Genomic DNA, 16,310 nt, shown 5'->3' on the forward strand with positions numbered 1-16,310 from the left:
TTAGATCTCTGGGTCAGCACACCTGAATCACATGATTAGTTCATCATCAGGCCTCTGGAGAACTTCAGGACATGTTGAGGAGGTCATTTATCCATTTAAATCAGCTGTGATGGATCAAGGACACCTGTGATCTCGAGTGTGATTAAAGTGGTGGGTGAGAGAATCCAATTGAGTCTAATCACCCACAATAATTATTTTATCTGAGCTCAGAACTAAATTAGATATAAAGTCTGAGAAATCAGACAGAAACTCTGTGTAAGGTCCAGGTGGACGATAGATGATAACAAGTAAGACTGGTGTCTGAGTTTCACAGCTGGGGTGGACGAGGCGAAGCTTCAGGCTTTCAGATGAATTAAAAGTCTGTCTGGGTCTTTGGTTGATTAATAGGCTGGTGTGAAAAACTGCTGCCAATCACTTCAGTTTGGTCCAGAATCTGTGCCAAAGTGAGGCTAGACTGGAAACAGTACAAACGAACTGGAAACAACGAAAAACAAACAAACAAACAAAACAAAACCACACAGAGTGCTGGAGTCAGCCTGGGAATACAAACAGAGGGCCGGTGTGGCCACGGTGGCGAGTCATCGCAGATGCTCCAAACAGGATGTGAAACCATCCCACAGTTCCACACCAGTCTGAGGGAATCTGAAAACAGGATAAAGCAGAGTCCAAAACTGTGAAATCTGAGTCTGTAATTAGATACAGAGAGAAAACACTGAGTCCAGTAAGCTGCTGCAAAAGCAGATGTGGACTCGCACCAGCCTTCAACACTTCCTAATGAATTTAAAACCAGAAATCTGATCTACACTCTGTGGCTTCCCCGTCCTGCACTAGTGTCTGTTTGCACAGCTCGTGTGTCTCACAGGGAGGAGCATTATGGGTGTTCAGCCATCAAGTTCACTTCCTAATCAGATCCTCCTGGGCTAAAGGGCAGCATAGCAACACCATCAGTCTGCAGCAGGTTCTCCAGGAAGCTCCAAGACCTGAAACCAAACCCTGATCCTTTACAACAGGTGAACTCATGACGCAGCGCTGTGTGTTTAAAACAGCACGCGCTCACTCTGCTGCTGAAAACCAGAAACCTTCAACAAGCAGCGACATGTCGCGCTTCCTCTGACGTGTGCTGGACCCAGAACCGGCTCTGAGTAACTGACAGGCGCTCCCAGCTCACACTGAACTCTCGTGTAAGTCAAATAAAAGCAGAATTAAGTTTGCTGATGGAAAATAAGAAAACACGAACAGTAACTGTGAGTCACGGGACATTTACGAGTCGACTCTGATCTGTGATGCACTCGAAGCCGTAAAGCTTGCTGGTTAACCTTTAGCTGCTTCTACCTGCTGGTTCTGGGTTGTGTGTCGGACTGAGTCTGTTCCCAGCAGCTGTTGTTGTCTGAGGAACAGTGTCGCACACAACAGACCCGCTCAGAGCAAAGCTCTGGTTCTCTGGAAAAATGAAAACTTCCTGGTAAGAATAGGTGTGTGTTTTTGACTTGCAAATGAGGAACGGTGCTGCATGCAGGACGTCAGCACAGCAGCAACCACCAGCTTCCTCCACCGCCCTCCCTCGCTCTGTGTGGCCTGGCCTTCCCCATATAAACTGCAGAAGGAAGTCATAAAGGCTTTCTCACAGATTCTCCGTGAAGACGCGCAGACAGGACAGTGCTGCAGGTAAGCCCGCTGTTTCTACCTCACCGACATGCTTACACGTCACACGTCTGGCCTTTAAACGCTGTGATCAGCAGCTCTAGTTACACAGAAACACTGTTGGTGTTAGTGCGTCTGCTCACAGATCTGAAAGTGTGAAACAGTGAAAAAGGAAAATGTTTCTGGTTTCGGGATGAGAATGTAGCGATGGGAGCTTCTCTTCCTGTGGCTTCGCTGCTCGCAGAGCGCAAGCTCGTGTCTCGTCCGCTCACAGGTGGCATCTTTGATGTGGTTCAGAGGTTCCTGGGCTGCACAGAGGTGCAAACATCTGCTTTCCTCTGCTGTCCATCATTAGTGAGAACCGTGGATGTGGCGTTTTAGCTGTGAGGTTATTGGCTGCGTTTGTGCCGTCGCCTCACAGTAAGCAGGTGTTCCTGTGTAGGTGGTCCCTCCGTGGCTGTGAGGGTCCCATCGGGGCTCTCTGGCGCCCCCCTCCCCGGTCTGGAGACACGTGCTGGAGTAAGTGGATGCGAGGCATCACGCCGTCTGGATGTGATTCATACCCTACACGCTGTTTGCTCACTGGAAGCTTCTAATGTGGCGGCCTGCACCGCATCGACGATGAGGCCAGTTGATGTGAATTTGTGTGATGTGATGTGATTGAGAGCTCTTTTTACCGGTCACCACAGCAACCCTCGACCTCCTCCCATCGTCCGCTCGTCGGGCCTGATCTGCACTTCGGCGCCGAGTGTGGCCGACGTCACGGCTGCCGTTTCTACTTGTGCTGGTGTTTAATGTGCAACAAAGACATGAACCGCTGGGACGTCTCGTACTTGGTTATTTTCGTGGTCAAACATTTGTCCCTCAGGTTTTTCCCTCACGTCCACACCAACACTCTGATCTCGCTCTGAGCTGACGTCCTGATACTGATGCTGTGATGAGTATTTCTGATATTGAGGCCATGATTGTCGACCTCTCACGGATACATTTGAAGTCTGTGGTTGAAAAAGTAGCTGGAGTGTGGATGGTGCTTCACAGAGTCTGCGGGCTGCGTCGACCCAACGTGTACCTGCACCTGCATCGTGAGGTGCAGACGGATTCACGCAGGTACAGCGTAGATTCCTGCTGAAGCACAAATCCTCCCTGTCGACCACACACAGACACCACGGTGATGTTTGAGGACAGCTTTAGTTGTCGGTGAGTCTTCTGGGAGATATTACCGCAGCGTTGTGACGAGGCTTCACCAGAGAAAATAGACCCTCTCTGCTGCTGATGTGTCACATCTGGAAACAGCTTTTTAAACAATGTTTTCTTTGCCAATAAAAAAATTCTCATGAAGTTTCGATAAGCGGTGGCTGCTGTTTCTCTGTAACTGGGTCGCACTGCGGTAACTAAGCCGCCGTGACCACGAGCTGCAGCTTCTCTGATGAACAGAGCAGAGAGAGCACTGAGCTGATTGGTCAGGAGAGAAACGCCAGAGCTGGAAATATCTTCAGTCACAATCACAAACAGATCGAGGTTTCATTTCCTTTAAAGCCACCGTGTGTTCAAACACAAACAGGGCGAGCTCTGCATGTCTGCCAACAGCTGCGTCACATGACCACACATACCTGAACTGGAAACACCTGTCAGGAAAACAGCAGCAGCCCTAACCCTGCAGATGATCGCGTCTGCTGTCTCAGCCTCAGTTTAAAAGTCCTGCAGGGTCACCTGTGCGATTAGAAACAGGAAACGGCGTCGACCTGTCGCACAGACACGAGCGTTTCGGCCCTCAGGGCCACGCACAGGAACGAAAGCCCTCGTTTAACAGAGCAGTGAAGTCAGAGCGATAAACAGGCCGACAGCACGAACCCCACATCGACATCAACGCTTCGGTCACAGCGGAGACTACAGGCTGAATTCTTCAAATGGAAACGTATCGACTTACTTACTTCCTAAAAACCCCACTGTGGAAATAAAGATTGTGGACAGCGAGCGATGAAACTGATAACAGGTTTGAGAGCAGCGTGCAGACGTTTGTCTGAGGTTAAACTCGCTTATTTCACTGTTTCTGCTGTCCTCAGTTTGGGCTTTTGATTTGCTGCCAAATGCAGTGACCTGATTGGTCAGATGTGTTTGTTCCTCCTGCAAAGTGACACAGTCGGTGTGAACGGTCACGTCAACATCAGCTGAGCGTGAAGAATGTTTTTAAGGTGTGAAACATCAGCTGAGATTGTGTGTGAAGGTGTGCAGGGTTTAAGAGGTGGTGTGGGCCTCAGCATCAGCTGGTTTTATATCAGCTGCTCAGAGAGGGAGGGAGACCTCTGTGGAGAAATCAATCATCCCTTCTTCTAGAATAATTTTCATGGTTTTGGTTCTGCTTGTGTCACAGTCTCAGTTTCTGTTGCTTTGCCTTCCCCGTGTCCCCCGTAGAGTCCCTCTGTCTCCTCAGATAGTCGCGTCTCACTAGCTGTGTCCCAATTCAGGGTCTGCACGCTTGAAGTACGCATTTTAAGTGCGGTTACGTCACCGCCACGTGACGACGGCTGTCCCAATTCGAAGTGTACTTCAAATGCATACTCCAAATGCGCCGTCGATTTCCCCAAATATCAAGCGTGGTCCGGTGCACGCTTCGTGGTCCCATATATCCCACAATTCATAGCGCGGCGGTGGGTGTGGATAAGTTTGCCGCAAAATACGGCAGAAGGGAGCGGCCGAAGAGTGAACTGTCAAAAGTAAGTACTGAATATGACGTCACTTATTCATGTGCGAATGTTTAATAACGAAGAACATTAAAACATTGCTGTTGGCCACATGTCGACAAAGTTATGTGACATTAGTGACGTTTGTACTTTCAGCATTAACTTGGTTTTAAAGCCATATATATATATATATATATATATATATATATTTATTAGGGGTGCAACGATACTCATATCGATATTGAACCGTTCGATACAGTGCTTTCGGTTCGGTAGGCATATGTATCGAACAATACAACATTTTTAATTTATTTTATCAACTTTCCTTCTGACGATGCTGTCTGTGTTTAGCGCTCAGTGGATCTGCGCTCGACAGTGCAGCCTAGGCGGAGTAGTCGAACACAGATTCACTGAGCGCAGCAAGCTAGCAGACAGAAGCTAAGCTCGTTGCAACATGGCAAATTGAACCTCCCTCACCCTCATTCAGATCTGGCGTTTGGAACTATTTTGGTTTTCCTGTGACGTATGACCCTGAAGGTAAGCCTGTCATGGACAAAAGTAAAACAGTATGTTGGATGTGCCAGCAATGCTCAATTACATGGGTGGGAACTAGTGCGTTAGCGCAGTTAGCTCGTTAACGTGTTGACGCTGTCCAGCCCCACACACGGGGCGATCCGCGGTAGCTCGTTAACGGAGATTTGCCGTGTTGTGGCGTTAACGTCATTTCAGATTAAGGCTGACAGCACTAGTGGGAACACAACCAATATGACTGCACATTTACCCGATAGCATCCTAGTGCAAAGACAAGTGGAAGCAGACAAAAACAACAAGCACGCATGCTACAAACTTTACCCGAGTCATTTAGACAGCCGTTAGCACATGATTCTCCTTATGGGGACCTGATATGTTTAATATGCTGCTGAGAATATAGCCCAGAAGAAGCGTATAGTATAGCTTTTATTTTGGAAAGAGACATTTCTCTGTAATAAACTCTCTTTTCCAAAGATGAGTGATTCCTCAATCAGATACAGGGCTCGCAAAATCGCTAGCCCAACGTCCCGGGGCTTTTTTCCAGTCGGGCTACCAAAATCTCTCTGCCCTGCCCGTCGGCCTATCGTAGGAAGGAAAAATATATGTCAATGATTTTGCATTCTTTCGGAAATGTATCTGGGTAATTATGTCATTGGCATCGGCCACTGTCAATATGTGACATATTGAAATCGCGTTTGAATTTGCGCTTGTTTTTTGCTTTCACTTTGCAATCGCGTGAACTGTGTATAGAGAGCGACAGTACTGATTGGTGAGTGATGATAATTTGCGCACCAATTCCTCTGACATCGTCTTATCAATCGTTAGCTTACTATGCAAACATGACAAGTGAAATCTCCCGCAGCTTAAACATGTGAGAGGTTGATCGCGCAGAGAATCGCTGAGCGTTATGTTAGTGCGTGTGTAAAAGCAGCAGGATATATATTTTAGTTCTGCTGAGCCAAATAAGACAGGTCAGGGTGAAGAAGTGACAGCCAAAGAAAAGCTTACCACAAAACGGAAAAGTTATGACAAATCAGACTATAAGGCAAAAAGAAAGTGCGCCTTATGGTTTCATGGACAAAAGAATTTCTGTGGCTGCAATATGACGAGCTAAATAACCAGGGCTGCACATAAGTGGTCCGCAGGTGCGCATTCGCTGTCAAAATAAAAAACACGCACAAGATAAGAAGTTGCAACGCCTGTTTGCATACATAAAGTTTTCTGGAGGAGGACAGACATTTGTTTAGAACTCTTAAAGATGTCGAAGAAGCTCCTTTAAGCAATTACTGTGGTGTTCCTCCACCTCCAAAGAAATGTCAGGAGTCCGAACCACAAAAGAAGCGCGTATTCTCGGAAAAGTGGTTGCAGGAGGTGAGCTGGCTTCAAACAAATGATGAACGCACAGAGATGTGGTGCAGAATGTGCCGTGAAAATTTAATAAATGACAAATTAATAAAAAGGCATGAACATTTTTTTTGTATCGAAAAAATATCGAACCGTGACACCAAAGTATCGAACCGAACCGAACCGTGAATTTTGTGTATCGTTGAATGACCAACAAAACATTTTTTCTCCTTCATTTCTGTCACACAAAGCTGTATGTAACGTTTCTCGCGGTTAGTATCGTGGTTGCTAGGCAACCTGAACAGCGCGACGAAGCATAGACCGTCCCATTTCACAAACCTCTCACTTCCGCACTTCTCGTACTTATAGTACGCACCGTCCGTAGTGCGCGTACTTCAAGCGTGCAGACCCTGAATTGGGACACAACTTATGTCTCAGCTCTCGTCTGTGTCTTTGATAGTCTTGTGTTTCCTGTTTTACTTTGAAAGTCTCATGTCAGTGTATCTAGTTTTGCTTCCTCTCGTCTTATTATGTGTGATTAGTCCCAGCTGTGCTTCCCTCCTGTTTCCTGCTCCGTTGTGTATTTCAGCGCTGTGTTCTCCTTTGTCGTGTCGTACGTCTCCTCGGTGTTTCCTCCACGGTCCTCGTTTCCTGTGGCCTTGGTTTACCAGCTTCTAGTTGTTATGCTTTGTTTCTTGTTTCCTGTATTTGAGTTTTTCACAGCGCAGTGAAAGCTGCCTCCTTCAGTTCCTCTGTGTCCTGCGAGTCCTGCATTTGGGTCCACGCTCCTGCCTGCCACACAGCAAACGTGACTGTGTGGTTTAGGATTCAGAGCCGTGGAGAAGGCCAGGAGAAGCAGGCAGAGCGGGACTTCCTCTGGCCTCATGGCGGCCCCCGAGCTTTATCCTGACATATGTTGGTCCTGGTTTATCGGGCTGGGACTTTGCAGACGTAGTGACCTGTAAGGACAGAAGATGGAACGAGGAGGAGGCCTTGGTTACGATGCTGTCAGTGATCGGGGTCAGGCTTCTGTTTAGGTTCACGAAATTTCCCACACCTGCCCGTCATCGTGTGAATGCAGTGATCTTTCCGCTGCAGTAACAACAACATCATTAAAAAAGTGGAGCACATGAAACAAACTGTGCAATAAAAGACGGGTGCTGATCTGAGGTCAGATAAGATAGTAAGTAGGTTAACACAGTCGAGCAGGATCCTTCCTGCATCTCTGACCTGTGAAGAGACGGGCCGATGAAAAGATAAGAGCGTCACATATCGTCGCATCGATGGGGAGATCAGACCGACAGTCCCCCTCCTCCTCTGGGAGGAAAGTCTGAGCCGCTGTGATCGTCAGGAGGAGACGCGCTGCTCTGTGAGAGGCACAGGAGATGATCATCATCACGCCACATGTTTCTGACTTTGACAGCGACGAGTGCAGTAACGCAGCTGCTGCTGTCAGCTGTCCTGTTTGCTGCACAGCTACGAGGCCGTGTTTGCAGCGCAGAACAACTGCAGTGACAGATCATTGTGTCACTGTACAGGTGTGTGGAAACCGACACACCTTCAGGCGGTGAGGAACACTAAACGTGAAGCTGTTGCTCGCAGCTCAGGAAGCTCCAGGTGTGTCAGGTGTACAACGCAACCGCCAACACATCTCACAGAAGAGATGATTACACAGAAGGAAACAAATCTGTGGTTCTGGAAACAAACAGAAACGTCACATTAATCATGTTGTAAATAAAATCCCCTCAGTGACCTTTTAGAGGGGAAAAGAGCGTCGCTGATGTGTGACGCAGGAGTTTATGGGGGACATTAAACTAAAGACGTGCGGCGTCAAGACGACCACAGCACGTTTCTCCACATCCACACAGTGCGTGGCGTAGAGTCGCCGCCCCAGACGGCATCATAGCATCATTCTTTCTAATCACAGGCGCGGTCGGGTGATGTCATCACTATTGAGCACAAAAAATAAGACCTGGTGTTAAATATTAACGTAATTATCTGCAAGAAAAAAGTGTGTGCGGGCACGTTAATAAAGCTCATCCTAAATATGGAATTAAAACAATGTTAGAATAGAATAGGATAGAATAGATAGGATAGAATAGAATAGAATAGAGTAGGATAGAATAGAGTAGAATAGAATAGAGTAGGATAGAATAGAATAGAGTAGAGTAGGATAGAATAGAGTAGAATAGAATAGGATAGGATAGGATAGGATAGAACAGAATAGAATAGAGCAGGATAGAATAGAATAGAATAGAGTAGGATAGAATAGGATAGGATAGAACAGAATAGAATAGGATAGAATAGAATAGAGTAGGATAGAATAAAGTAGGATAGAATAGAGTAGGATAGAATAGAATAGAGTAGGATAGAATAGAATAGAGTAGGATAGGATAGAATAGGATAGAATAGAGTAGGATAGAGTAGGATAGAATAGAGTAGGATAGGATAGAATAGAATAGGATAGAATAGAGTAGAATAGAATAGAGTAGGATAGAATAGAGTAGGATAGAATAGGATAGGATAGAATAGGATAGAATAGAATAGAATAGAGTAGGATAGAATAGGATAGGATAGAACAGAATAGAGTAGGATAGAATAGAGTAGGATAGAATAGAATAGAGTAGGATAGAATAGAATAGAGTAGGATAGAATAGAATAGGATAGAATAGAATAGAGTAGGATAGAATAGAATAGAGTAGGATAGAATAGAGTAGGATAGAATAGGATAGAATAGAATAGAATAGAGTAGGATAGGATAGAATAGGATAGAATAGAGTAGAGTAGGATAGAATAGAATAGAGTAGGATAGAATAGAGTAGGATAGAATAGAATAGGATAGGATAGAATAGAATAGAGTAGAGTAGGATAGGATAGAATAGGATAGAATAGAGTAGGATAGAATAGAATAGGATAGAATAGAATAGAGTAGGATAGAATAGAATAGAGTAGGATAGAATAGAATAGAGTAGGATAGAATAGAGTAGGATAGAATAGAATAGGATAGGATAGGATAGAATAGAATAGAGTAGAGTAGGATAGGATAGAGTAGGATAGAGTAGGATAGAATAGAATAGAGTAGGATAGAATAGAATAGAATAGAGTAGGATAGAATAGAATAGAGTAGGATAGAATAGAATAGGATAGAATAGAATAGAGTAGGATAGAATAGAATAGGATAGAATAGAATAGAGTAGGATAGAATAGAGTAGGATAGAATAGAATAGAGTAGGATAGAATAGAGTAGGATAGAATAGAATAGGATAGGATAGAATAGAATAGAGTAGAGTAGGATAGGATAGAATAGGATAGAATAGAGTAGGATAGAATAGAATAGAGTAGGATAGAATAGAATAGAATAGAGTAGGATAGAATAGAATAGAGTAGGATAGAATAGAATAGAGTAGGATAGGATAGAATAGAATAGAATAGAATAGGATAGAATGATCCTTTAATTGGGGGAAATTTGGGTGTCACAGCAGCCAGAGAGACACATATACAAACAAACAGGACACAGGACAGAAACACAGTTTTTACATATTTACATGAAGGACGATGGTTCCCAAAAACAGAGTCCTGTACCCTTATTAAATAAAATTAGATACAGTTAAGAGGCAAACCCTGGTTGTGAATCGGTTGATAAAATAGTGCAAGTTGCAGCGCAGATGTAAACATCTGTGTTTGTTGGTCTGACGGCTGCAGGGAGGAAGGAGCTGCGCATTAATCAGTCAGCTCCGTGTAAACAGTTGATATTGTGTGACTATGGTTTAAATGATGAAATGTGATTAAAGCAGGTCAGCTTCTCCTCACTGTTCAGTATGTCTATAGTTTGATCTTCTCTTTGTATCAGTTTGCTGTTCACGGTGTGATTTATGTTCACATGTTTGAATCTGGTCTAGATAGAGGTCTGTATTAGAAAAATCCCAGTTACTGTTTCCCCCCAGCAGCGTTGTTGCTGTTTTTAAATATCACGTTTCTTTGGCCGTCTGTGATGTTCGCCGCCTTTCACCGCAAGTTTTTGTTTTGTTTATTGCTAAAGGCTTCCTCTTATTTAGCATCACATTTGTTCAGGTGGCGTGAGAGCAGCGGCCTCCTGGAAAAGGCACGATTGGTAACCATGTGTTGTACCACTTCCCTTTTAGCCTTCAGCAGTTCCTGTGGTGACCGTCTCTGTTTTAACCGCCGTCTAACCCGGGTTGGTCTTTCCAGACCTGGAAACATGGCAGCTTCAACCTTCAACCCCTCCAGAAACAACAACAGTAACTCCAGCTGTTATGAAGACATCCAGGACACTTCAGCCCACATCTTCTTCATGGTGATCTACACCCTGGTGTTTCTGGTGAGTCGCTGTCCTCTCTGTCTTCATCATGTGGCAGAAAATAAATATTAAACTTCGTTGCAAACCTCCTTCCTGTCCCTCCCGTGTCTGCAGGTCGGTTTGTTCCTCAACGGTTTCACCCTGAACGTTTACTTCTTCAGGGGTCAGCGGCACGTGTCCAGCGTCACCATCTTCCTGAAGAACCTGGCAGCGGCCGACTTCCTCATCAGCCTCTGCCTCCCTTTGCGAATTATGAAGTACGCCAACATTAAGTCTGAGATCATCCGCAAGGTCTACTGCAACTTCGGCGCCTCCGCCTTCTACCTGAACATGTACGCCAGCATCATGTTCATGGGCTTCATCGCCGCTAACAGGTGGGAACGTAATCGGGATACTCCAGTGATCCGACACAGAACTGCACACAACTGAGGCAAACATGCAAAAGCAGGGAAAAGACAGGTCACAGCAGCACGAGTAGGGTTCAAATCCAGTGTGGCGTTTGCGCGTTACCTCTCCAGGTACCCCGGAGTCCAAAAATACAACCCTAACCTGATCCTGGGCGGGGCGGGGCGGTGCTCACCAGGTGGATGGTAAGACTGTGTAACATCCACCAGGTGAGCAGTGAATCGTGGCTACAGTTCATCTGGCTTCTCAGCTAAACAGGAGAAAGTTACAGGTACAGATGTAGACACGAGCCTGATCCTAGCAGCTGTCAGTTCACCTTCAGTGTGACGCTGCGTGTTGTCTCTGCAGCTGCACAAACGTATCAGCAGGATCCTGTCATACGTGTTTAAAAAGCAAAGGATGTGGTGTCGATGCTACTTCTGCCTCCGTGGTCAGAGCTGAAGCAGCAGAATGAAATCAACACAGTTCATCACAGACTCAGCTCATTTGCACATATTACACAAACACGCACACGTCAACACATTTAAGTAGTGAAACACCATCAGTGCATTTGCATTTCACATGTGTGTACGGTCGACTTTGCTTAAACCACTGTGGTGCATCTGCACTCGATCTCGGCTGTGGAAAAGTTTTAGACCCTCTCTGAGACGGACCAATGGAAAACCCCAAACCCAGGGAGAGCTGGAACAGCCAGATTACCGTATTTTTCGGACCATAAGGTGCACTGGATTATAAGGCGCATTCAGCGAAACAAAACAGTCAGATAAGTCAAACTTTACTCAACTCATTCTTCGTGCTTCCTCCACTTCCTCCTGCCTACGGCAGCCGTAATGCTCCAACAATCCAGCGGTGCGGCTTCGTAGCAACCAAAGTCGTCCTAAAACATCTTTGACAGATGTTTGAGCGCCGTGTAGGACATAAGATCTGTTCGAGGTCCGTAAGCACAACCAGAATTCATACATAAGGCACACTGTTGATTTTTGAGAAAATTAGAGGATTTTAAGCGCGCCTTATAGTCCGAAAAATACGGTAGATGTGCTCACACCCTACCTGACCTGATTACTTTTGCAGACCCTGTCAGACTCAGTGAACCCATACAGAGGCGTCTCCAGTTCGACTCACACAGATCTGGATCAGTCCAAACAACTGTGGACATGAAGTCGTTTTCAAAATTTGGGGGAGCAGACTAGAATCTAGTTATCAGTCTACTTCATCAGCCATGTCCCTGTGAAGTTTTTATTGTCTTCATTGAATTGCTCCCTCTCCTCCTGCCTTCCTGAAGAGGAAGTCTTTGTGCGTAAAGCTTATAGGTTGAAGCTTTTCTTTGGGGCATAATCGTCCAACAGGAAGTGGCTGCAGACACGGTGGAAAGTGCTTGCTGGGAGAACATGAGTCCACACTGGATGAACTTGCTTAGCTTTGGTTTTCAGGAGGTGAAAGAGTTGGTTTGACTCACACACTGATGGCTCTCTCCTCCCTGCAGGTACCTGAAGATCGTCCACCCTTTGGGAAACCACATGCTGCAGACAGTACGAGGTGCTAAGATAACATCCATCCTCACCTGGGTCTTCCTCATCACTGTGACGAGCTCCTACATCCTGGTCTCTCTTACAACAGAAAAGCCGGGAAATGAAACACTAACAAAAGTGAGCTGTGATGAGATGCACAGTAAAGAGCTCAACGTGCTTTACAAAATCATCCACGTCTTCTCGGCCACCATCTTTGTAACCGTCCTCGTCTGCCTGGTTTTCTTCTACTACAAAACCTCTCGCAAGCTTTCAGCGGCACAGGAGAAGCAGCCTGCGTCTATCGGGTCCAAGAAGCTCGCCAGATCGCGCAGGAACATGTCGGTGCTGGTCAGCGTCTTCTGCGTCTGCTTCGTCCCCTACCACCTGGTTCGTCTTCCTTACGCCTACACATCCAAGACCAACAGCTGTTCGTGGAGCCAGGTCTTCTTCTACGTGAAGGAAATGGCGGTCTTTGTGTCAGTTCTCAACGTTTGCCTGGACCCGCTCATCTACTTCATCTTCTGCAAGGCCTTCCGGGCCAGGTTGAGCCTCAGGAATGCGCTCGCCACGACAGAGGTGTCAACGGTCGCAGCGAACGCAGACAGGAGGAGCAGCGATACGCAGAGCTCCATCAAAAGGAAGATATCGCTCACCCCAACGACAAGGACCAGCGTGCTGTAGCTTTAAGCTAGCACACGAACAACAAAGCTGCCTGCTGGGACCACGTCGGGCTTTTCAGAGACCTGCACTGAAACGTTTGCTATCAAAGGCCTAAATATTAAGAAAAGTCAAGTCAGTACACTGAAGTATTTTTTACTAGATGAGGAATTTCATCACTTAGCAACTATTTATCGTCTATCTTCTTTAACTCTGTGACTATAAACGATCCCTGATGGCCAGCTGAACTACAAGCCAACACATCTCAGAGGTTTTGACATTTTATGACCTCCTCCTGCACTGATGTACCTTTAAAACGTCCAAACTAGCCTCTTCTCAAGCTCATTTACAGGAAGCAGTCCGATTTGGTCTCAGGTGAACTGGACCCAGAAAAACCCATGTGTTTAAAAAACTGTAAATATGTACATTATGTTATTGTTCACCTGAACCAGAGCCACAATTTGTATGTAAACTGCTTTGGATATAAATAAATCGAATACATTCATCACACTGAAATAAGGTTTTGTTCCCAAGCTTTAAACATTTCACTCGCTGGCCCCTCATTTGAGGTTTGACAGCGTTTTAGTAACGGTGAATGCTCGGACGTGAGCTGCGGTTTGGGGAAGGCCTTGAAGGGGACCAGCGGCAGCTAGAAGTGGGGGAGTTAAAGAATTGAAGGGGGGGGGGGCACATAAACGAGAACAAGAAGCTTGCAGAATTGGGGGAACCCATAGCTGGACTGGCCATCGGGCATACCGGGCATTTGCCCGGTGTGCCGCTGCCGATTTTTTGTTTTTATGGGCCGATCGATTTTTTTATTTTTATTTTGGAAGGGTATAAATAATGAAAGGTGTTGGATTGGCCAATTGGTCATGATCGACTCTGGGCTGGACCAATTACAGCCGAGGAGGTCGGATGCACCCTCCCCCTTGTTTAGCAATCTTATAGACCATCCATCGGCTCTTTGTTACTTCGGAAACATGTCTTAAACAATTTCCACGACGTAATCCGATAACAACCGATCTCTTTACCCGTCGGCTTCCCGTGGCTGTCATGCAACAGGTGTTGTGCCAAAAACTGATTTCCAATGTTTGCGTGTATTTTTTATGTGTAATATCTATGTTGGTAAATAGACTTCGGTGAACAGCGTTTACAAAGGGGCTATATATGGAATTAAAAAATTATCTGTTTTTTCAAGTATCTTTACAACTCTGTGTTATTGTACTTACATTATAACCAATCCGCTCCTTTATCCCCACTTTAAATATTTTTACAGAACTATTGTAATATTTGAGCCATTTCTGCTGTCCAACTACTTCTTACAAAAGACATTTTTAATGTTAATTAGACTTTTTTTAACGGCATAAATAAAGGTTATATAAAAGTCACTGCCAAAGACTGATTGCGGCTTCTACCTTGTTACACTAATGTTGTTTGTAGCTCAATATGACTTTATGTCATCCATGAGGGATGCATTTGACATATGTTTCACATATTATAGCCCAACAAGTTACTTATAGCAATTTAAATACGAGCAATCACTTTTTGGCAGACAATCACTTTTTGGCACAACACCGGCTATTGCAGTTAATAATACAACAGTTTCTTGCCATTTTTTGTGTTTCTTTTTATTGCTGTGTAACTGAGTTCAATTGAAAGCCTGCATGCGCTAGTACCGCTTCCCACAAGTTCCCAGAATCCTTTGCGGTTTTACCCCTGAATGACGTCACATTTTTGGTGGGCCGGTCTCTAGTCAAAATGCCCGGGCCGATTTTTTGTCCCAGTCCAGCCCTGGGGGAACCTATATATGTTTGGAGGCGTGGTCCTGCTCCTGAAATTCAGATAGTCTCTCCAAAAAGTGAGTTTCAGGCAGGCGCCAGCGTTCAGATAACTCCCTGATAAGACCACAGGCGCAGGCCGAGCAACAATGACTCCCTGCATCAAGAGGGGTTTTTCTACAACATCTTTGGAAAGCCTCGGCCTCTTTATCAGGAGGAAAAGGTTTGAATTTTGACTTGCAAATGAACAAATATAGCACTTCGACACACGCACAGGCTTTTTCTGCAACTCTTCTTCCTCCCACGCCCTTCCTCCATGTGTCACCTTTCTGACGTAAACCTGGACCAAAGGACATCACAGTCACTGTACGCCTACCACACAACAGTGCAGAGCTGTATATTTCTGTGCTACAAATACTGTAAATAACTCCTGTGTGCACTGAGATATGAGCGACTGTATTCTCCTAAAAGGTGTGAATCTGCAGACAGATGATCTGTTTCTTCTTGCTTGGTGTTCGCTCGCTCTGCTGTACAGTATCACTTCCTGTTCCAACACACGGCGGTGTTTTTGTGTAGCTTATCTGTGTAGCCAATTTCAGAAAAAGTTATAGATAACTTCTTACTTCATAGAGTCGTCTTCACGTGCTTTATCCAAAGCACGCTCTCTGTGTACGGAGGAAACCTGGTCTTGTTAGGAGAGACGGCATCCATCCCACTTTGGATGGAGCAGCTCTCGTTTCTAGAAATATGGACAAATTTATTAAACCCCTCAAAATATGACTATACAGAGTTGGGACCAGGAAGCAGAGTTGCAGTCTTACACGCCTCTCTGCAGCTTCTCTCCTCCTGCTACCCCCCAAAACCATCTCCATAGAGACTGTGTCTGCTTCCAAAAAGACAAAAAACAAACTAAAAACCAGCAACAAACAACTTAAACATGAAAAAGAAAGAACAATACAGTATCCACATCTGAACCAAAGAGTCAAACAGTGAAATGGGGATTATTAAACATCAGATTGGCATGGTGCTGTGGGGGCCGCGCCGTCTTCAGACCCCCAACTGCCACCTCAGTGTCGCCACTTTCTGGGCCTCTTGCCGGACGTCATCGCCGTCGTGGGCGGCCTCCGAATCAGCACTGTCGTCTCCTTTACCTGCGTCGCCGCCACTGCCTTCCGCACAGCCCCCTGAACTGTTTTTGGCCCCTTGCTGTCTACCCTCGGGTCGACCCCTGAACTTTTTCGTGGACTCGTGGTTTGGGCCAATCTAGTTTTGGTTTGTATATCTGGACTTGTGCTCCTGGTGTTTTGTTTCTAATCGATTTAATTCAATTTCAGCTTCAGTCTATTTGTTTCAATAGCACTAAATCACAATAACAGCTGCCTTGCAGTGCTCTCTCTATACGCAGGATAAAGTAAAAACAACTGTGATGACCTGAATGATAAGATCA

General features: G+C 45.5%; 1 protein-coding gene across 5 annotated transcripts; it reads left to right on the forward strand.

Moving 5' to 3' along the window:
• Nucleotides 1–785: 785 nt before the first annotated feature.
• On the forward strand, nucleotides 786–13,595 carry LOC146502899 (P2Y purinoceptor 14-like). 5 transcript variants are annotated; one of them, XM_085130850.1, is made up of 4 exons: nucleotides 786–1,665; nucleotides 10,407–10,536; nucleotides 10,630–10,889; nucleotides 12,404–13,595. In XM_085130850.1, exons 1-4 carry the CDS (start codon nucleotides 1,511–1,513, stop codon nucleotides 13,107–13,109), a joined length of 1,251 nt encoding a protein of 416 aa, XP_084986976.1. In that variant the 5' UTR covers nucleotides 786–1,510; the 3' UTR covers nucleotides 13,110–13,595. The 5 variants fall into 5 exon arrangements, with proteins under 5 accessions (XP_084986976.1, XP_084986978.1, XP_084986979.1 ...); XM_085130852.1 differs by having other exon boundaries at nucleotides 1,578–1,665; nucleotides 10,340–10,536; XM_085130853.1 differs by lacking the exon at nucleotides 786–1,665 and adding an exon at nucleotides 1,673–3,833 and having other exon boundaries at nucleotides 10,340–10,536.
• Nucleotides 13,596–16,310: the final 2,715 nt, after the last annotated feature.

This window comes from Neolamprologus multifasciatus, chromosome 14 (assembly GCF_963576455.1).
Source record: "Neolamprologus multifasciatus chromosome 14, fNeoMul1.2, whole genome shotgun sequence".
NCBI lineage: Eukaryota > Metazoa > Chordata > Actinopteri > Cichliformes > Cichlidae > Neolamprologus > Neolamprologus multifasciatus.

Bases quoted from the DNA above. Each gene is read 5' to 3' on its own strand.
- LOC146502899 (XM_085130849.1), top strand. From the start codon at position 10,189: ATGTTCGCCGCCTTTCACCGCAAGTTTTTGTTTTGTTTATTGCTAAAG. The intron at 10,537-10,629 runs GTGAGTCGCTGT...CCGTGTCTGCAG, and splicing joins TCTACACCCTGGTGTTTCTG to GTCGGTTTGTTCCTCAACGG. The intron at 10,890-12,403 runs GTGGGAACGTAA...TCCTCCCTGCAG, and splicing joins GGCTTCATCGCCGCTAACAG to GTACCTGAAGATCGTCCACC.